Source organism: Typopeltis vanoorti, chromosome 18 (genome assembly GCF_054136105.1).
Source record: "Typopeltis vanoorti isolate ZY-2024b chromosome 18, IOZ_Tvanoo_1.0, whole genome shotgun sequence".
Classification (NCBI taxonomy): Eukaryota; Metazoa; Arthropoda; class Arachnida; order Uropygi; family Thelyphonidae; genus Typopeltis; species Typopeltis vanoorti.
Genome location: NC_143566.1, coordinates 47,468,393 through 47,492,201, shown reverse-complemented (window position 1 = coordinate 47,492,201; position 23,809 = coordinate 47,468,393). Strand labels below are relative to the sequence as shown.

The following is a 23,809-nucleotide window of genomic DNA, read 5'->3' as shown; positions in this document are numbered from 1 at the left end:
AAAATTACACCCTTTGCTTTTTTTATTTTAAATATATACTTTAGTGTCCAAAGTGAATTATTAAAATTTTTTTATTTAATTAATAATTTTTGTTATTTATATTTTCAAATGAACATCAACTTTAGTTATAGAGGAAATGACAAAATAAAAGTTATTACTCAAATAGATTAATACAATGTTTATAAATGCTGGCCTGGTTGGCCGAGTGGTTAGCGTATCTGCTCTCCAGTCAAAAGGCTGTGGGTTTGAAGCCTGCCGTAGGCATGGATGTTTGCGATTATCTGTGAAAATACTAGTGGTGGTCGGCAGTAGATGATGTCGGTGTAGATGATAAAGGTAGTTGCAGTTGGTGGAGTGGTGAAGGCAGAAAGTTGTAGAGTAGATCTCCTCCCTTGATGAGTCTTAGGACTCCCTGGAGGTGTTACATAATAATAATAAATATTAATTTTACTGGTTTTGTTGCTGTTATTTCTTGCAGTTGGGGGTAGTTCTTCCTGAAGTCACATATGACCAACAATAGAGACTATTTCTGGTGTGCAGTTTGCTGTATTCGTCTATCAGGGACACACCTCTTTCTGCAATGTTGTGGCTAACTCTCATGCATTAAACAGTCTTTTTTACTGACTGGAATGACTTCTCATTCCAATTCCAAACTTTGTCATCGAAAATAGCACTATGATCAATTCCTATGAAAGGTACCAGATGTGCTCCAAGAATTTTTAAAGTGCACCATTTGCTAATGCTTTTTACTTCCGCCTATAGGTAAATGTCCTCCAGGAACTGCAGGTCATTTCTATGAGCAGACATAACAAATGGAGTTGGAACCATGCTTTAACATAGAGCCTAACAGTGAATACACGAATATTCAAGATCCCACTCGCTCCTTCTATGCCTTCAAATTCTTCTCCTTGTTCTTGCTCTTTCCAAGATTCCTCTCCCCCCCCCCTCTCTAAATACATCTTTGACTTTGTCCATGACATGCTTTTTTAACTTTGCAGGTATTTTTGCCTTTTCCCAAATTGCCAAAACATCCTGGGCTGTAGAAGGGCTGCCTCCTTTGTTGTTTAATTACTTTTTTGTAATGAAAAAACCTGCTATGACTTCTTTCGTGGAAAGAAGTTTTGAGTGGCTCACATCTGTCCAATAAGCCATATTTCGTTGTCTTCCTGTAGCATTGTTCCCTGGAAATATGGCTTATTTCCAGGGAGCAATTCTACAAGCTGATGTAGCTGCTGACATTTTTATAATGGCAATGGAAGCCTTTTTAACAACACTCTGTTATGATTACGTGAATATGCATAGAGAAAAAGGCAGCTTGAAAATTCAAGAGTAAACTTCTTAAAACATATTTGGATTGTGAATATGCATGCTAGTTCGCTTTATTATACTATTTTAGTACACAAATTTTGACACGTCATCACAATCTCGTCCCCAACATTCAATAAATTTGTTAAATTTTTTACTTTTATTATTATTATTACTATTCAAGCCTCCAGAGTCAAAAGACTCATCACGGGAGGTCCTTCCTAGGAAACAAGACTCATCGTGCAAGGTTCCTCCTAGGAAACACAAAGTCCATCATACCACTCCTTAAACTCATTGACCATTCTCGCTCTCACTACTCTATCAGGCAATGCATTCCATGGTTCAACCACCCTCCATGAAAAGAAACCAGTGCCTCAGAAAAAACTAAACTTAAATAAGGAGCATCCTAGTATCCACTATATTACAGAGCCAAGGGGTGGAGTATGCAGAGAGTAATAATAGGTATATGAAGAGGTATACAAATGCTTGGAGAATTAGGAATAAAGGGGAGTTTGTGGCATTGGTTGATTTTGTCTCTCCAAAGATTGTTGGTACCAGTGAAACTTGGTTATCTGAGGAGGATGTTCTAACAGGAACAGAAATTGAAGGATATAGTATATTTCAGCAAGATATGAAAGGTAAACATGTTAGGAGTATTACTTGTGATAAGAGATGAACTGTGCCCTCTCACAGTGGAGAATCAGTGGAAACAACACTAACAGGTTTGAAAGTATGTGGTGTGAGATATATGTTCATAAGGCAAGATATTTAGTGGAATGTTGCTATAGACCAGGGAATATAGATGCTAATGATCAAGAAATGTTTAGGCAAATTAGCTCGACAAGTGCAAAGTGAGGGATCTTTATGGGAGATTTCAACTATAGCAATACATACTGGCCAGAGAAAGTAATAAGCAGTAGTAAGGAAACTGAATTTTTGTATTTCTTGAGGGACAACTGTCTTAGGAAGCATGATGTAGAGGGAATGCAAGAATCAAGAGTGAATTGGTCATCATAGCATCAGAGAATCTGATTGTGACTGAGATGTCATACTTGTCCCAGACAGTGAGTGACCATGTAGCTCTGACTTGAAGGATGAATAGACATCTAGAAGTATCAAGACAGAAGGAATTTATGCAAAATTATAAGAATTATAAACTATCACGTACTTAGAAACCAGCTTGCAGCAGTACGATGGATGGATGAAAGAATTTGAAGAAAGAGTACAGTAATGCACGGGAGATACATCATCATAATCAAATTCCTGATATATACCCTCAAAGGATATACAGGATATGATAATACTACATGAAAAATTACGTCATTACTAACTTCCTCTCTACAATTTTCCTCCAAATCAGTCTGTTACCTGTCAAGACTCCAAAATCACAGATCTTATATTTCTATCTTTTAGGCACTTTTTACAGTATCAGCCACCAATATCTTGGTCTTCCTCTGGGTCTTTTTCCTGCCAACCTGGCAGAGAACACTTGTTTCGCTAATCTTTCCTAGCCCATTCTGCTTAAGTGACCATACCACCTAAGATTAGCTCTGCTAACGCATTCCTGGATACTGACAATGTCAAATTCTTTCCTAATATCCTCACTTTTAATATGATATTGCCATTGATGTCATCTGTTCATGCCCAAAACTTTCTCAGGACTCTCATATCTGTGGTCTCTAGTCTTTGGTCAAGTGTTTTACTTATGACCCAGCCCTCAGATCCATAAGTTAAAATTGGCTTGAATACTGTCTTGTATATAGCTAATTTAGTGTTTTGGCTAATTTCTCTCTTATTCCATATAAATTTATTCAGTTGACTTTCTACCATACCATCTTTGTTGATTTTGTTATCTATTTCCATATTTAATTTACCATCTTCACTAAAAATCATGCCTAAGTAGCTGAAATGTTTTACTTGTTCTATAAGTTCTCCATTTACAATGCAGTTGATATTTTCAATGTTTCTGCCAATTTTCATTGTCTTTTTAATGCTGACCTTCATACCCTATCTATTACAACAGTTATTCATTAGTCAGGGAATCTTGCAGACTTGTAGTGGATTTATTAAGAAGTATAACATCATCCACATAAAGCAAAGAGCTGAGATTAACATCTCCAATTTTGATATCAGGTTTAATACCCTTTCCTTCATAATGTGATCCATATAAATAACGATTAATAGATGGGATAATGCACATCCTTATCTGACACCAGATTTAACATTAAACCACCTTCTTGTACTTCATTCAATTCTAACTGCTCACTTACAACTCAAATAAAGAGTAAGTATTGCTCGATATAATGCCCCATTGACACCAATATAACTGTAGCATTTCAAATAGCTTCTCTCTTGGCACCTTGTCATATGCCTTTTCCAGATCTACAAAACTTAAATACAGATCTTTGTTATATTCCCATAATTTTTCAACTACCTGTTATAAAGTGAAAATCTGATCCTGACAGTCTCTATTTGGTCTGAATCCAGCTTGTTCTTCACAAAGCTTCTCTTCTACAGTTGTTCTCAACCATTTCTCAAGTATACTTGCATATATCTTACCAGGAATGCTCAGTAGAGAAATACCTCTGTAATTCTCACATTCGGTTATTTCACTTTTTAATATATATGGAGTATATGATATTTTTTATACATGGGTACTATGAGAACTCAACCTAAATCACATCTGGAGTTCATTCCTCTGTCCAGGCCTTCTGAACTATGCAGTGCAGCCACTGTAAGACTTTTATACTTCCATACTTGAGCATTTCTGGTCGAATATCATCTACTCCAGCTGCTTTTCCACATCTTTCGATGGCTTTTTCTACTTCAAGTATGGATATGTATTCCAAGAGCCGGAGCTAGGGTCTTTGCCACCCGCATGCAATTTCTATCTAAGCGCCCCTGTAACGATCTGGGAGTGTGTGGGTCTTTTACGATAATACAAATTTAAATTATTTGAAATTTCTTAAATAAATATTGACAGAACAGCCACACATTGGTTCGCAAAATGTAATTAACCAGGGGTGTTGACTATGCAGGATAATCGTTAAAAACCCAAATATTCAAAAAATTCACAAAAGTTAAAGCAAATTTTGATAAAGCCACTTCACTTTAATCGTTGAATATAATGATACAAGGATTATAGCCTTCTCACCGACCCGAATCGCTAACAAAATTAAAATGAATTTTAATTAAAGTTAAAATTTATGTGAACTAAAGTTTAAAAAAGTCTTGCATTTTACAAGTTACTAAATTCTTAGTAACTTGTAAAATTTTTTTAATAATTTTTATAATGGAACTATCTTTTAGAAAAATAAAAGAAACTCAAGACAGATGAGAAAATAAGAAAACAATTCAGAAATAATTAGAACATTTAATATAAGTATTAAAAAAAAAACTTCTTTACAGAATAACAGAAAATAAATTAAATTACATAAATATACTTGAAATTTATTTAACTAAAATTTTAAGGTTTTTGATTTCATATTCACAAAATTAGAAATAATGGTCTTAACGTCTAATTCCGCACATATATCATTTTGAATAGCTATTAGCACCAAATTAACAAGCCTTTTTTATGACATGCTTGTTCTTAAGTAGGTTTTAATCAATTTTCAACTTGGAAAAGGAATGTTTACTGTCACTACACTAACAGTTAAGGTTAATAGTATTCTTAAAGTAATTGAAAAGTTAGGGAAAGATAATTAAGAATATCGAAAGGGCATTTGCATATTTAAATTATCCTTCCGAAAAATATCCCGGAAAGCACATAACTCGTCATATAGTTCTATTTGCATTTGTCTTCATTGTCGCAGTCCTTCAAGAGAATCTCTAAATCGTCACAATTTTTTCGTAAATGTTCGTTATTAATTTGTAGTAATCTATACAAGAAATTGAAATTATCATATGTTTTTAGTTGTTCAAAACGTTCTATTAACAAACACATTGCAACGTATAGAAGTGTATAAAACACATTCACTCTAAATTTATCTTCTGGCGATTGTGGCGTTTCGTCATGATGCTCGTAGTCAAATTGTCGTGTCTTCTTTCGTACCAGTTTTAAATTCTTGTTCTCCATCCACCTCTTCACTCAGTTCTTTTGCCGTTTTTAGAACTTCTTTAAAATTTGTATCTGATCGATATTCTTGTAAGAATATTTTTAAATTTTCGATAGATTGTAAAGCAAGTGTAATGTTCATATTTTGTCTTGAAGCATTTTACTCACAGGGTTTATTTTGTTAAGTAAATCATGCCAAGTTATAAGAGAGCAAATAAATTTGTAGTCCTTTATTTTAGCACATAATGTTTGTGCTTCATGCCGAGTTTCTTTATTAAAATTTCAAAAAGTGCATCATAAATTTCTCCTAACTGATATCGTAGAGGGCGGATTGCATTAATTTTACTTTCCCATCACATTTCTGATGGCTGTTTCAATGTTAAATTTTTTACGAACTTTAAAAGGCTTGCCTAACGTTTGTAAGAGAATGAAAAGAAATTTTATACTTCTTGAATAATTGCAAAGAAACTAATTGTATCTGCATTCACTTCGGCTGAATCATTAATGATTAAATTTAGAGTATGAGCAGCACATGGCATGTAAAAAGCTCGAGGTTTTTGTTCGAAAGCAAATTTTGGAGCCCGTATTTTTTCTTTTTCATATTTGCCCCATTGTCATACCCTTGACCTCGCATGTCTTCAATGGGAATGTTCCATTTTTCCAGTTGTTCCATTATTGTTGCACATAAACCACGTCCTGTGGAATCTGATATATCTGCAAAACCTAAAAAGTTTTCTCTGATCTTGACAATTCCATTGTCACAGGAAACAAAGCGAATAATAATGATCATTTGTTCTGTTTTACTTGCATCAGGTGTGCAGTCTAAAATTATGGAATAATATTTAGATTTGCGAATTGATAATAAAATTGTATCCCTGATTGCATTACTTAAAGTTTCCAATATTTCATTTTGACTGTCTTTACTCAAATAGTGTACCCTACTGTTTCATTGTAGGGCACTTTCAACATGTTTTTCCATAACGGGATCAAACATAGCAAACAGTTCGACTAATTTTAAGAAATTGCAGTTATTCCTTTCATATAATTTATCAGATGATCCGCGAAAAGCTAAATTTCGCCTACCAAGGAATTTTATAATTTCAATCAAGGGTTCTAAAACACTCGACCATTGTTTCTTTTCCATTTCATACATGCTTTGAGTCTGGAAATCAATATTTTTTTTTTTTTAAATTTTTATCAAGTTCCTTCCATTTTAAGAAATTTTTCATGTGAGTTAAACTAGTCTCATGTCTATGTAAAGTTGTACTTACATTTCTCCAATCGTTATAACCTTCTACAAGACTCAGTAGGTGCGACAAGTTTGCAACAAAAGCAAAAAACAGAATTAAAAGTTTCGGAATAAATGAGCCATGTTCTTGGCAAGAGCTCCCGTTTTCCATTTTTCTATTATAATACGTGTCGCCAAATTTACGACCATATGTATCTCTGGGATATATTATATTTTTATTTTGAACAGGCCCCATTTCAATTAAAACAACTCATAATTTTTCATCAATATTTCCCTATTCACCTGGATCTTCTAAATTTACAGACACTAACAATGTGTTAGTTTCGTGGTCAACTACAACTAAATCTTGTTATAGTTGACTAAATCCTAACTATTTTTCACTTAAATCATGTTCAATAGTACTATCATGCAAACTGGATGATGTGCACGGTTCTTCGACTCCGATTTCTGATGTATCGAGTTGGTTACAATCTGCATCAGAATATTTTAATATTTTAACAAATTTATTAAGAGCCCCAGTTTGTTTCTTAATATCTGCTTCTTTTGCAGCATGACGCTTACGATTTTGTGCACTGAATAACTTTTTTTTAATTTTTGATTCCATTTCTATTTTATACCCACAAGAAATTATTACACAACATGACACAGAGACAAAATAATAGTCGGCACTGCACTACTGTCAGTAGCCTACTGAGATGTGTACCATATGACTGGTTAGTTAGCAACAAAAGTTTTGTACGAAAATTCGTTTCTGCACATGAAAACCGTTCACCGTTTCACTTTAGATAGATTGCAGTAGACACAACATTCTGCAGGCAAGCATTTAGCCTGCTCTAGCTGCAAAATTAAACAGCTGGCTGATGAAAGAGGTGGCGATATACTTTTTTTTTTAATTTTTATTCGGTGTATTCAGCCTTATTTATTTTAATATTGATCATTCTAAGAATTTTTTGTTTTTATGACAAAAATTTTGTTTCTTAAAAATTAACTTATGAACCGTTCCCTGGCGGCGGCGCCCCAATCGTAGCGGCGCCTGCATGCCTGCTTCCGCTGGCCCTGTGTATTCTTGACTGCATGCCTAGTCAGTGTTTTTTTACCACTGTGCTGTCATCACTGCTTGTTCCATTTAGCAATTTTTCGAAGTAATTACTCCATACTTCAAGGATATCTTTTTCTCCTGTTTTCATGTTACCTTTATCATCTCTGATTCCTTTTACAGCACTCTTTCTTCCATTTTTGAGCTTCTTCAACACCCTCTAGAATATTTTGCCACCTTCTTGATATTTATTTTCTATGTTCTTACCAAAGTCCTCCCATGACTTTTGTTTAGTTAGTTTTACACAGTGTTTAGCTTTCTTACATTTTGTTTCTGTATTCTCTAAGAGCACAAGCTGACTTATTTGCCAGGAAATTCTGATAAGCCTTCGTCTTTTCTTTGACTGCCTATTTAACTTCCTGTGAAAAATCAGAATTCTATGGAGTTCTGATTTTTCTTGCCTCTCTCGCTGAATCAATCAGTGTTTTCTTCAGGGCTTCCCATTGAATCTCCAAGGTTTGGTTCCTGTCCTCAAACTTTCATTTTTTCTTCAAATAATCTTTGTGTATTTTAGTCAACAGTTCACATCTGAGAGCTGCTCAACTTTTATTTGCTCTAAAACGTTCTTATATGTTCTTCTTTTCAATATGAAATTCAATTTTATCCTGCTCGAGACTAAATGGAGATCACTTCCAATTTCAAATCCTCTGTACACTCGGGTGTCCGGCACCAGGGAAAAAACATCACTATCAACAATAAGAAATAAGAAATGTCTCATAGTCAATGAGACTTCTTATTCCTCGCCTCTTCTCTCCATATAAATTTGTGCACATTTTTATGTGGGAACATTGTGTTAGTAATAACCAGTCCATATCCTGAGCAGAAATCCAACAGGTATTTGTTATTATTATGCACAGGAGATACTTAAGATAAAATTGTTAACAGCAGTGACAGATTGTATACCTTAGTGAAGAAGATAGTGATTTCGAGTCAAATGCATGACTAGAGAAATTAAGCAAGAACTACTGATGAGAAAAAAAAAAATCATGGAGGACATTATTAATAGAGAGAGAGAGTTGGAGAACAGTTGTATATGAAGAATATAAGGCTTAAACCAGGAAAGTGACTAGTATAGTAAGGAGAGAAAAATATCTTGCTAGATGGAAATGGGACTCATGTTACCAATGCAGAGCAGACTTTATTCCCAGAGGAAAAGGAGTGGTGAAGTGTTAGCAGTGCACGTATTCCAAATACTGAGCACACTAAATGTCAGTAAGCAAAGAGAACTAGATGGAATTTTGTAACATGTTTTAAGGGAATGTGTTGTGGCTATGCCATTAACTTCAATGGCTGTTTAATGAAAATTTTGAAACAGGACAAATTCTTGGAGAGTGGAAAATGGCAAAATGGTACCACTGCATAAAGGTGATGGTGGAATGGAAGTATAAAATTAAAGGCCAAGGTCAGCTGTATTTCTTCTGTAGTTGTTACATTTGGAAAAAAATGATGAAAATCCATAGAGAATTGGATTGATGAGGTCAATATTATTTATGCAGGCCAGCATGGATTTGTTAAGAGAAACTCCTATTTTAGTAATCTAGTTACCTTTTACAACAGAATAACAAGAGCAGTGAATAAAGGTAAGGCATACACAGTCATTTTTTTTCCCTTTTATTTTGCAAAGATATTTGATAGGGCATTACCTGACAAGTTGGTTTTCAAGTTGCAACATACAGGTTTCTGGAGGTTGTTGAAGAAGCTTAGAAATGGAGGAAACAGTGCTGTAAAAGGAGTTAGGAATGATGAAGGTGACATGAAAACAGGAGAAAAAGATATCCTTGAAGTATGGAGTAATTACTTTGAAAAATTGCTAAATGAAACAAGCAGTGATAGCACAGTGGTAAAAAACACTCAACAGGCATGCATTCAGGAATACATATCCATACTTGCCATCAAAGGCTTGAAATGTGGAAAGGCAGCAGGAGTAGATGATATTCGACCAGAAATGCTGAGGTACGGTGGTATAAAAGTCTTACAGTGGCTGCACTATATAGTTCAGAAAGCCTGGACAGAGGGACGAATTCCCAATGATTGGAGTAGAGAGCCCTAATAGTACCCATACATAAAAAGAGAAATAAAACTGAATGTGAGAATTACAGAGGTATTTCCCTACTGAGTGTTCCTGGCAAGATCTATGCAAGTATACTTGAGAAACGGTTGAGAAGGATTGCTGTAGAAGAGAAGCTTGGTGAATAACAAGCTAGATTCAGACCAAACAGAGGCTGTCAGAATCAGATTTTCACTTTACAACAGGTAGTTGAGAAATCATGGGGGAAAATAACAAAGATCTGTATTTAAGTTTTGTAGATCTGGAAAAGGCATATGACAAGTTGCCAAGAGAGAAGCTATTCAATACACTACAATTATATGGTGTCAATGAGGCATTATATCAAGCAATACTTAGTCTTTATTTGAGTTGTAAGTCAGCAGTTAGAATTGAAGGAAGTACAGGAAGATGGTTTAATGTTAAATCTGGTGTGAGACAATGATGTACATTATCCCCTCTGTTATTCATTATCTATAGATCACATTATGAAGGAAAGTGGTATTAAACATGATATCAGAATTGGAGATATTAATGTCAGCTCTGCTTTATGTGGACGATATTATACTTCTAAATAAATCAGCTACAAGTTTGCAAGATTCCCTGACTAAATTGAATAACTGTTGTAATATATATGGTAAGAAGGTTAGCATTAAAAAGACAAAGACAATGAAAATAGGTAGAATTGTTGAAAATGTCAACTGTGTTGTGAATGGGGAACCTGTGGAACAAGTAAAACATTTCAGATACTTAGGCATGATTTTTACTGAAGATGGCAAATTAAATATGGAAATAGACAACAGAATCAACAAAGCTGGTATGGTAGGAAGTCAATTGAATAAATTCATATGGAATAAGAGAGAAATTAGTCAGAACACTAAATTAGCTTTTTACAAGACAGTGTTCAAACCAGTTTTAACTTATGGATCTGAGAGCTGGGTCAGAAGTAAGACACTTGACCAAAGACTAGAGACCACAGATGTGAGTCTTGAGAAAGATTAGGGGCATGAACAAATGGCATCAATGGCAATATCATATTAAAAACGAGGATACTAGGAAAGAACTTGACATTGTCAGCATCCAGGAATGCGTTAGCAGTCTCATGTGGTATGGTCTAATCTCTAATCTAATCTCATGTGGTATGGTCACTTAAACAGAATGGGCGAGGAAAGATTGGCAAAACAAGTGTTCTCCACCAGGTTGGCAGGAAAACGACTCAGAGGAAGACCAAGATATAGGTGGATTGATATGGTACAAAGTGCCCTAGACGATAGTAATATAAGATCTGATAATGTTGGAGTCTTAACAAGTAACAGACTGATTTGGAGAAAAATTGTAGATAGGAAGTTAGTAATGATGTAAATTTTTCATGTAGTACTATCATATCCTGTACACCCCTTGAGGGTACATGTCAGGAATTTGATGATGATGAGGTTTGGATATCAGATTAGTGGATTGGTAACTGGCTTTCTGATAGATATCAAAGTATATTATGGGGGAGCAGTAACAGGGAGTAGGAAGGTTTTGGCTCTTCAAGAGAATATTAATATACTGGAATATGCAAGTAAATGAGGATTTCAGTAGAATGCAATTTATTTTTGATGTGGTTATTACCCATGAAAATTTATTACTAAATCTATAGTACACTTGTACCATGGATTTTTCTCCCCATTTTTTGTCAATTTTAAAATATTTTTTTTGTAGTTTTTTTTATTTATTTTTACATGGTCTAGAAACATGGAACTTTTTCAAGCCACTTCAGGCCTCCAATAAGCCAGGTAGTGGTCTCACACTGGGCAATGAAATTCATCTTTCACCTAAAGATAATTATAAACATTCATGCCCATGGCAAGATTTGAACCTGTAACCTGTTGGTTGAACAGCAGGTACACTAACAACTCAGTCAACCAGGCCAGCCGACAATTGCAATGTTTTGAAATTTGGGATCCACATAGGATGCTTCAAACTCACCTGCCGAAGTTATGCTGAAAGAATATTTCATGACTATATTATCAAGTGCCATGACAGCTTTTCTGGGCTTTAGGGTCTTAAATTGATAGTTGTCTAAAAATTGCTCCCAGTCTCCAAAGTTGGTAAAGTTTCTGCTCTTCACCTTCCTTAATGTTATTATAGTATCTTAAACATATTTTTGGTCTCTAGAGTAGACCTTCATTTCATAACCTTTTGGCAACACAAGGTATCACTGTATTATAAATTCTCAACCTTCTGCATGGATGGAACTACCAAAAAAAAATAAAATAAATAAAAAAAAGTATAAAGTCATTCATTCACTTCTAACATGTATATGCAAAATTTAATTTTTTAAAGAAGAAAGTAACAAGATATAAGAACATATGTTGTCTTCATAACTCTGCTACTAGTATGTTCTTTCTTGTGGTTATTTCAGTTGCTTTAATATCAATTTTTGCTCTAGGCATTTATCAGAACTTTTCAGACAACCCCTCGTATATTTCACTAATGTGGGTAAGCTAAGGTTAAATAATCCGAGAATGCTGCTCAATGAAAAAAACCTTTTTTTTTTGTTTTCTCAAACAAGGTGGAACATGGAACATTTAGATGGAAGATCAATTTCACTTCCCTGTATGAGAACACTGCCCTGCTTATTGGAGGTTTCAAACAGTTCCATGCTTGGCTTTTAAAGCAGGATTTCTGGATTATGCAAAAATAAATAAATAAATAAAATATATATAACTGATTTTATGTCCATATGAAATGTATAGCCTTACACTCATCAACAGCGAATTCACACTGTCATTTGTCTATAGGCCAAATACCCCTGTACATGTCTGATGAAGCAGTCTGCCACTCTCTTCTATCCATGTCACAAATTTATTTTACATACTTATCTCCTTAAGTTTACATGATAGCCTCACATGTGGAATCCTGTCAGACGTGGCAAAATATAGAAGCAGCATGGCATATCCATTGCTTTTATCCAACTCTGATATCACTATTATAGAACATGAGCAGATTGCTAAAACAAAACCTAATTTAACAAAACCATGCTATGATCTATAGGGGATCCTAATATTGTCTAACTGCCTTTGGATGCAATTCCTAGCTAACCTCTCCAATATCTTGATGATCATACCAGAGATACTAAAATTTGTTGCACAAGTCATACGATAATTTATAGAATAATAATGAGTAAGGAGTGGAAAAGTGAGCATCTTGCTCTTGTTAGTCTTAGCACATGCATGGCTCCTAAAGTTAAACACCCAGGACAGAGGCTTTGCCCACTCTCTTGCAAGTTCCTTCATTGCCCATCCTGATATTCCATCCAGTTCGGCTACTTCGATTGATTCGAGTGCTCGTAATAGCTTTAATACCTCTACTTCATCTATAGCTATTCTTTTGTCAAGCACACAGACAAGCTAATGGGTCTACCTATAATAAATCTTATTACGTGGACATGTAACAAAGCTTTTTCTAGTGCATCTAATATCCTCCTACCATTCACATTCATTAATAATCTTCCTAAGTCATTCTTTCTAACCATGTCCATTATTATCCTGGCCTGCTCTTCACACTGCTCCTGAACCTCGTAGAGAAACGAAACCTACAATATGGCACTTAAATAATGTTCATTACTCACAGCATTACAACAGTGGTATTATGTACTTTTCAAGAACAGATCTGACTTGTCCTAAGAGATTTTTTAAATAGTTTATATGAAAAGTAAATTGAAATGTCAATACATAATAATCATTTAAAGATATTAGAAACATTAATTTTATGAAAAAGGTATGTAACACCACTGAACAGTTATGCAAGCCTTGTAGCAGACAGTGTGTGTCTGTGTGTACACATGCACGTGAAGAGGATATTTGCATTCACTAAACACTAATGTGTATTTACACACTGTTCAGATTATACTTCATGTAATGATTCCTCTTCTTCTTTATATGGTCCTAGACTTGGTTCCCTGTTCTGGTCTCATGCCACTGCTTTCTTTGCTTCTATTTCTTCTTCCTACATTTATTTTTACATCTGTACAGTAATTTTGGTTTGCTATTGTCCATTTCGTTTAGATGTTGTATACATTTTTGTTTATATTTGCTTATGTAATAATTTAATGGTTTTATATTCACAGATTACAAAATTTCTCCTTTTATTATAAATTTAGTTTAATCCTTTATCCAAGTGTGAGCAAACAAAGTTTGTGCCTGAAAGTATCTTCAGGACTGGGGTAAGGTGGTACAACACCAGGGCACTCCTTGCAAAGGTGGAGCAAGCTACCAACACTCCTATCTCAGTATCTCTCCCATAATGCAAAACACATCTCCTTGCGGATATGTCTAATGTTATGCATTAAGGGAAGGGCCACAACCCAGACTAGTTTCGACCTTTATTGAGGTCTCTTCAGTGGGAGCAAGGCCCAAGTGGAGATACCAGGCAGAAGCATTAACAGGTCATCTCTACCTAGGCGCAAACTTTGTTTGCTCACACTTGGATAAAGGATTAAACTAAATTTATTATACTCTAACCAAGTGAAAAATAAACTTTCATTTTCTTCTTTTATTGTCTCACATGGTATACAGTATTTACAAAAATATAACTCACCCTTGTGTATATCTTGCACCCCAGATTTTACATTATGAAAAAAGAAATTAAAAAGTTTCACACATACCTCACACACGAAAAAACTTTAAGAAATAGATAGTGAATGTTGTTATGGAAGAAATAGTAGAAAACTTTTGGATGTGAAGACTGATGTGGCCATTATTCCTGGTGGTCTTACATTTTGTCTACAGCCCCTGGATGTATCAGTCAACAAACCATTCAAGGACTACATACGAAAATTCTACATGGAGTGGATGGCAGCCAGCAGCTACGACCTGACTCCGGCAGGGAAGATTAAGAGACCATCATTAGAAATGATGTGCAACTGGATTTTGAGAGCTTGGTATGAGACCAGCTAACTCACCTTTAGTTGAAAGAGATCAGATAAAAGTTCCTCACATCTTGGATGGGAATCGAACCCAGGTCTTTCCAACCAGACAGTTTTGTCTATACCGACTGAGCCGCGGAGGCTCTATGTGAGCAATTAAAATTATAATGAATACTGAGGATTTAATTATAAACATCAATTTAGTTTTTTTTCTTGAAAAACTTTAGTTTCCAAAAATCTTCACAAATATCTCAAATCACAATTTTTTTAACTTTAATTATTATTATTATTATTATGTGACTCCTCCAAGGAGTCCAAAGACTCATTGAGGGAGGACGAACTTACGGCTCTCCATCTCCACCACTCAATCCACCAACTACAGTGAACCACATCTACAGCCTGCCACCACTAGTACTTTCACAGACAATCACAAACATCCATGCCCATGGCAGGATTCAAACCTGCAGCCTTTTGGCTGGAGAGCAGATACATTAACCACTCATTAACAGGAATAGAAAGGAAATATGATTATCCCATTGTACAAGGAATGATGCAAAGACGGATGTGTTTAGCTATTGATGTATCAGTATCTCTGGAGTGGCAGTAAAGATTTCAGAGAAGTTGGTCAGGTTCTGCATACAGAAATGGATTGACAAACAAGCTATACTTTGCAAGGAATAGTAATGGTTTACTCAGACATGACTTCCCTTTAGGGAGGTCATGTCTGAGCAATATGCTCTTATTTTAAGAGTCCAACAGTCATAGCTGCATCAAAGGCTGTTGCATAACCTGGAAAATATGGAATTCAAATAATTCAAATTCAAACTGTTAACTTGAATAAGAAGGGGTGTGTCCCAGGGATTGGTTCTTGGACCATTGTTGTTTAATGTATATATATTAAATGATATTGGGAAAGGCCTGATAAGAAATGTTCCATTGTTTGCTGATGATGAAAGGATAGGCAGGGCAATTAGGAATGTTATTGATATACAGCATTTACAGAATGATTTGAATAGGCTGAAAGGTGTAGGGAGATGATAATGGCTAATCATGGAGATGATTAGCCATTATGGTATATTATATTGGTATATTATAATGGTATATTATATTGGTGGAATTATGATTGGAGAAACTGATGAGGCTGGAGATTTTGGAGTTACGGTGGACAGGAAATCGAAGTTCAAAACTGCAATACAAATCAGAAGATAATTGCAATGTTGAAACAAACAGTAACATGTATGGAAAAGGAAGTTATTTTGCATCTTTATGCCTTGATATAGCCAAATCTGGACTATTGTGTACAGATTTGGTCTCCTGGGTTCTGAGGGGAAAGCTATGAAAAGGCTGCAAAGAAGAGTTACAAAGATGATAATAGGATTATGGAATGTAGATTGTGAGGATAGATTGAGAGTATGTGGAGTGCATATGCTGAGAGAGAAGAAAAGAGGGGTGATATGATGGAAGTCTATAAACTTCTTTCTTTTTTCATTTAAAAGCCATTACATGATATCAATTGATTTTTCATTATAGGTGAGGAGATGACAAGAGGGGATATATGCAGAAGTTAAGTTTGTGTGCAGTTAAGGAATGAAAGCTAGAATTTTTTCTCACAGAACTGTAAGTGAGCAGTCTACCTTTTGAAGTAGTGAGTGAATCTGGTGATTGAGTTTAAGAGAAGGTATGACAGCTGGTGTAGGTAGTGGTGTTCAGCCTCCCTCAATGAGTCCTCAACTCTGAAGTCTCTGATGATAATAATAATAATATGATAAATCACATCCTGGGTATCTGAAAAGATTTAGTTCTGCTAATATTTTATTATCTATCATTTTACTTCTTACTGGATTTTTTTCATTTAAAAGCCATTATTTTTACTTTTTATTTGGTTAGTGATTTTACTGATTTTGTAAATCATCTTTATGATGTAGCTAATAAATTTGATCATTTGCAATTGATAATGTGTCTATCTTGGTTTATGGATTTATTTGTCAAACTGCTCTGCTATTCCAAATTGTTATTATCCCTGCTGTACTTCTTTTGATAAGTCTCTTTTCCATTCTGGTATTTTTTTCTAATTTGACTGATATTTAATTTCCTGTAAATATTTCTTGAATAGATCTTAAGTTTTGGTATATTTAAATCAGCTAACCTCTTTAAATAGGTTTTATCTGCTAATTTTATCCAACACTTTTTCTTATTTAATAAAGACCATGTGGGTTTCTTTTTGAAGTTCTCTTTCCAATTATTAATTATAAAGTAAACATTGAGTCTATGCAAGATTGTCCTTTTCAAAATTCACTTTGTTCTTCTAGCAGTTTGAGAAAGTCGTGAATATAGAATTCATCTTAAGAGATAAACAGTTTTTCAAGAAATAAAATTGGAAACAACTTTCCTTTCTCATAAATACAGTCTGATTTCCTCATTATATATAAGTAGATAATACCTTGAAGTACATGCTCATTATGCTGTATAATGACAATGGAGATTAGGTATTTTTCATCTTGGATGGGAAAACAATTCATCTACACTATTAGCATGCATAACTTCAGCTAAGACTAAAAGTAATGATATAAGGCAAGATAAAAATGAAAAACAAAGCAAAACTAGAAATGTATGGGAACATTCAGAGATGGTTTAAGAAATTCAAGAAGTATTCATTTCCCCCCATACAAGTAAAATTAATAAAATCATCACTAAAAGAGACAAGCATTCTTAGAAGTAATTTTTTTATATTAGTTATATGTAACTGGCTTGAAAGAGCATACCACTTACACTTATGTATCAAATGTCGAAAAGAAGATATTTGAATTTAAAGCTTGAAATAATGACATTTGTGGCAAACCATTCATTTGGATTTTCAAGAAATATTTATCTACTTTAGGACAAACAAAATGGCTGAAAAGTTGGAAATATCTTTCTTTCTTTTTTTCTTGGAGGGGGGGGGGACTGGACGAATGATTTTTTGTTGCTGCATGTTGGAGTAAACAGTGGTGTGACTGTGAATATTCCAATTCAAAATCCTTGTTAGCAATACATCCATGTAAATTTTAATGAGTTGGCAGGATATGTAAAAGTTGTCTTCTTATCACTGAACATTGCACTACTCATTTTGGAATCAATTTGGAATTCATGATATCTCCACCACCCATATAATATCTGGCAGCATATTTGTTAAAAAGCAAAGAATGCACAGCAACCAGTGGCTGTTGATTGGTTGTTTGCCATAAGCTGGTTGGCTGAATGGTTACACAGCTGACCTCTAACTCACATGCTGGAAGTTTGAATCCCACTGGATGTTTTGTGGATGTCTTTAGACGGTAGATAAACGTCATCATCATCAGTGTGAGACCACTAATCTGCTTATTGGAGGCCTGAAATGGTTTGAAAAAGGTTCCAAGTTTCTTTTCTACAGCAGTTTCCAGATTATCAAATGCTTACTCCACCCATGAAACTAATACTAATGTATTGCAAGCCATTAGCTTTTCATGGGTGGGATTTACAAATATAGAGTATAGGCAAAACAAAATGGAAAGCATGTAAATGCCATCTCTTAAGAAGTAATACATTTCATAAAATATTTTATTACAAAAAAGAATATCCTTTATAGTGTGAAATTACTTTAACAGTGGAAGTTTGATTCTTTTTCTTTCATTTCATTAGTTAAATACATTACTATTTTCATTTTAGCCTGTTTGTAATACCTATAATGGAATCCAATGTCATGATTCCCCACAACCACATAGAATTTTGTCTTGTCAGGCACTGAGAAGAGATCACTGAATCGTTTCACATAATAATTGAATTCTTCACTACTACACCATAAGCCTTCATCAAAAATATCTCCTATAACAAAACAAAACAAACAACAAAAAAAAAGAAATGAAGATTTTTACATTTATATATATATATATATATATTAATATTCATTCTAAAGGATAATTTTATCATAATTTCCAGATCAAATTCAATTGTCAAAATACACATAATCTATGAATTAAGTGTCTGTCTAAAAACATAAGGTCATGCTGCTGTGCGAGATTATTTTAAAAGTGCCAAAAAAAAAAAAAGGTAATGAAAGAAATGTAGGTCGCATATGTGTTTCATTGCCAGACTACAACGTGCACTGAGAGTGATACTCCCAATGACATGACATGCCATTCACACTGTAGGGGGACTCAGATTCTCTCCCATTTGAGGGTACAACAGTAAAATGGTTTTGCAGGCCTGCTGCTGGTTTGTTCATATGACTGAACCAGTCAGTACCAAATCTGGAGGCTTCCCAATCAACTAGTGTTAAATCCTACAGCCACTCATTTTGCTAGTCACTAGCTTCTGACTGGAGGCTGCAAGGGGAACTGTTGAGGCCATGCCATGCATAGACAGGGTTCTCTGTGTGGGTGGTGTGTTTGCGAGTCTGTCATCTCTCACTGCATGCCTCATTCCTTTTTTTATCTCTTCCTCACCACATACAATAGATCACAACAATTCTCCCACAAAAATAGTTCAAAAAATTATATATATATAAAAAAAAAAAAAAAGCAAAAAATCAACAACAAAAAACCCCAAACAATCCACCAACATTAATTCTTACCAAAAAAAAAAAAAAGTTTGTGTATCCACTTCATCAACATCTGTGGCCTAAACAGCAACATAAAGGATGTGCACCACCACCATCCACCACCTACAGTAATCCAAACCAGAATTACTATTCTTATCAAAATCTCAAATGGCCAAACTACACATTACACAGTTTTCTGCCACAAGGGAAGCACTTGTGCATTCATCAGAACTGGCATAGCATGCCAGAGATCGCAAAATCTGAACTTTCTACAATTGAAATACGTTAATAGTGAGGTCATCCTTCTTGAGGACTTCAATGTCCACAACTTAAATTGGCTTCCGTTGTCCAGTTTCACCGATCAAGCAGGCAGGGATGTCAAAGTGTTTGCCATCAGCGATGACTTATCACAGATCATCAATCTCCCTGCTAGAATACTCTTCAGTTTGCCAACGTACCTCATGTCTTCCTAACAAGTTTTCCTTTCAAGTATATGGCAGATGTCAGTTCTCCTCTTGGTAACTCGGATCACAATCCCATACAAATTTCTTTTGCAACATAACACCTTCATCCACCAGTTCTCAGTCTTGTGTCCTTTGACATTACAAGGCTACCAAATGGAATGACTTCTGTGACTTCTATTCCTCTTTCACATGATCCAAATACTGCTACAGTTCTTCTAATCCAAACATCTACTCAGACCAAATAACAGAAATCATCATCATCATAAGAATGAAGGCCTTCATCCCTTATTTCACTCCAAATTCACAGCCACCATATAAGCCTTGGTTCTCAAAAAAGTGTGTCGACACAGTAAAAGAAAAAAATTAACTCCTGCATAATATGAATGGCTCAAGACCAAAACTGCAGCTACTCACTCTGTCTATACTGCAGCTTGCAACAGCTATAAAAGACTCATCACTAAATCAAATCACTCTGAAAAGACCAAGTGCTGCAAACTTGCCTCCTGCCCAAATGGCAGTTGCTACTTCTAGTCCCTTGCAAAGGCCACCAGACACAACTTTTGCCCACTCTTTCACATCTCAATGGTACTGTAGTCACCTCATCTAAAAGACGAGGCTGACTTAGTGGCATTACTCTTCTCTTCCAATTCCTGCATTAACAACCTGGGCAAAGTTCCCTCCACTCCACCAAGAACTGTTCTCTTCATGTCATCCACATAAAGAAATCCAAAAAAATTCTCAACAATTTGAACATCTTGATGGTATCCCACCTATTGTGTTAAAAACTTGTGCCCCAGAATTAACACCTATCCTGTATCACCTCTTCAATCTATCTTATTCAAATGGCATCTAACCTATAGCAGGCTTCTGTTCTCTCTAAAATTATGGAAATGATCATCAACAACCAACTCTTGTACCATTGAGAGACAACTAATCAGTGATCAGCAATACAGATTCTTCCACTTGCAATCTACAGCTAATCTAGCTTTCACCACCAACCTCTGGATTCAAGCCATGAAATATTTTGGAGAAACTCACATGGTTGCTCTTGACATTTCTAAGGCATTTAATTGAGTTTGGCCCAGGGGAATACTTAGCAAACTGCCATCATATGGTGTCTGCCTTCCACACTCTGCACTAGATCACCAACTTTCTCACTGGCCACTCACTATTGTGTCATGGTGGACAGTTTCCTCTCCTCAGATTTCCCCACCAATGCAGGAGTATCCCAGGATTCCTTCTTTCACCTGCTCTCTTCCTCTTGTATATAAATGACCTGCTTTCACAGACTTCCAGTTCTATCCATAGCTTTACCGATGCTAGTACACTCGTTCATCCTTTCATTTGACAAACCTTGTAGTACTTAAGTATCAGAATCTTCAAGATCCACCACTACCAATGGCATGGCTTGAACTGTGATCTCCTAGCAATATCCCAATAAGGCAAGGACAACCTTGTAAATTTCAATGCAACCAAAACTCAGTCCTGGCTGATCTCTCACAAGAAAAAGCTCGCATCCCTCTCCTTACCTTCAATAATACCCAGATATTCAAACATGATCGGATTTCTTTTCTTGGACTGACCTATACCTTCAACCTTTCCTGGCACAGTTTTTTGCTAGGTTTTTGATAGCTTGTGCAGCTATCAAAAAACTTGGAATACTTTTTTGCACAAGACATTACTTCACACCTGCTAACTCTATACAAACTTCAAATCTGCCCAACCATAAATACTCCCATACTTGGGGTGGGGGCATCAAAATTCTCTCTAAGATTGCTCAATTCTATCCAGAAGATGGCAATCCAGTTAATTAATGATCCATCTCTCACAGATGTTCAGTTTCTGACTTGTGCCTCTTCTACCAATACTTTCATGGACAGTGCTCTGCTGAATTAGTCACTATCATTCATGTCCTAATGATTTCGGAGGAAAGTGTTTTCCTCCAAAATCATTAGCACAGGAGTCACTGTTAACCAACACCCTTTTATAGTCCATTTTGAAACTTACCAAAAAACCAACTTCTGTGCCTCCTATTTCATTCCATCTACTTCTCTTCTTTGGAACAGCTGCCCCAACTTTGTCTTTCCCAAAGAACACAACCTTCAGCTGTTCAAAATGTGAACAGATTCCCCCTTTCTTCTTATCCTCTTGCCCACACACACGCAACAGCACTAATTATGGGCCTTGTGACTTTTCATGTGTGGGTCAGATACATATATAAATCAAATGCTATGATGAACTTGAAGGAAAAATCTTGGAATCAACAGAAACTGCACTAAATCCTCTGCTATTCAGCTAGGGAGGTTGTGAAATCACGTCCTCATGCACAAACAACAATACAACTAGTCTAAGAATTCATTCAAATATCAGCAATCCATTAATAATTTAAAACTTTGGTAGATGTACTCAAGTAATGTTTTTTATGTATCTTTGTTTTTTCACTTCTGCTTAATGCACCCAATGAAGTCTTCTAGAAAGATGAAACTAGTAGTGCCTTTAGAAATAAATTAGTTATTTTCCTGTTTTTTCATTGGGCTATTATAGTCATCTTCTCAGTATCTCTATTAGTACAAATAGCACTACTACTACTATGAAATTATACTTTTAGGCATATCATTAGCATAGTAAGCAATGCTTTATTAAAAACTTTTAAATTCATATCAATTCCCACATTAATATACAGTTAGTGGGAAAATGCAAAATCAAATATTTCAGCATAATACTGAAACAGAATATTTGACATTAATATTATTGTGAAATACGAGTATTCTCACATTTGTTAAACTGTAAATCAATGACTACAAACAAGGTAAAAGGAATACAACAAAAACAGCAGAATGAAATCTCAAGCTTTGTTAAATGGGTATAAACAAATATAAATCAATAGATAATACAGTTAGAACAAAGGTTAGGAAGAAAAACAAGCAAAAACAGAGTCCCTAATTACTACAAATAATTAAAGATGACAAGAAATTATATTCTTGTCATGGGTGTTTGAACATCTTTAGGTTGTAGATGATTTTTCACTGCTCAGTGTGAAGTCACTATGCCTTGAAATTTAGAAAATACCATGTTTTTGATCTCTGTAAAGATTTTAGTAATCTTGGCCACATGGTACCTGATGTACAGTAGGTTTTTGGGTGGGAGATTTACTTAAAAAACAAAGTATATAATAAGTGTTATTTGCATGTGCTATTTCTGACTGGTTTGATTCAAACTCAAGTTTCTAATTGTAAGAACTTTATCACCTTCAATATTATATACAGTTTAACATAACTATTTCAATATTGGAAACTTGACCTTATGCTAAACTAGAGTGAATCTCATTCTCTGCCAACTAATTACTGTTTTTTGGGCTTGTAAGTTTATTTTAAAATACTTGCAGTATGTTCTGATATGCTCCTTTTTAAACCAAACAGACATTGTAGACCCTGTTCTATCGCTACCATCTGAATAATTATAAATATAACTAGTATCATTATACTAGTTTAAACAGAAAATTTAAACTAATTCTTTTAACTCTCCAAGGGTCTCTCAACATCAAGTTATCTCTAGATTAAAGCCTGCCATCTGCTGAACTGAAGACCATTCTCAATACATTCCTAAAAAATGGAAAGTGATAGTTTCCATGATAAGTGTAAGTACATCTCTGAACAGATTATCACACCAAAATCACTTAAGTTATGCTGTTAATCAATAACTATGTTGAAACGCAAGGGTACATGTCAAAATGCGTGCATTATTACTCAATATCTAAGTGTATTAACTGTATCATACAGCTCAGCACAGATGTGAACTTATCACAAAGTGCTGGATTCTATGAATCATATGAATGTATCTAGTAAAATGATAACTGTGTGTGTATAAATGAAAGAGTAAGCAACTCTTTCACTTGCTTTCTATGTTGTTTGTAACATCAAATCTGTGACTTCACATGCTCCACAAGGTCTGCAAGATCTGAAATTGAGAACAGACCTACCATTGTCATTGCACGATGCAGCTTTTGAAGCAATTTTTAAAAAATGCTTAAGCATCTGCCATCTGATTTTTTAGTTGATGGGCGGTCTAAAAATAACTATTGCTCTCACTTCTTGACCACACATGGCACTATGGTGTTATTATACCGT

At 35.0% G+C, this 23,809-nt stretch overlaps 1 protein-coding gene across 1 annotated transcript in view; it reads right to left on the bottom strand.

The window, feature by feature from the left end:
- PGAP5 (Per1-like protein PGAP5) overlaps window positions 1–23,809 on the bottom strand; it is a 115,086-nt gene that overhangs the window by 49,836 nt on the left and 41,441 nt on the right. The window contains exon 6 of the mRNA XM_090408665.1: window positions 18,362–18,503. Coding sequence (XP_090264791.1) covers window positions 18,362–18,503 — 142 coding nt within the window. The remainder of the gene's footprint in view (window positions 1–18,361; window positions 18,504–23,809) is intronic.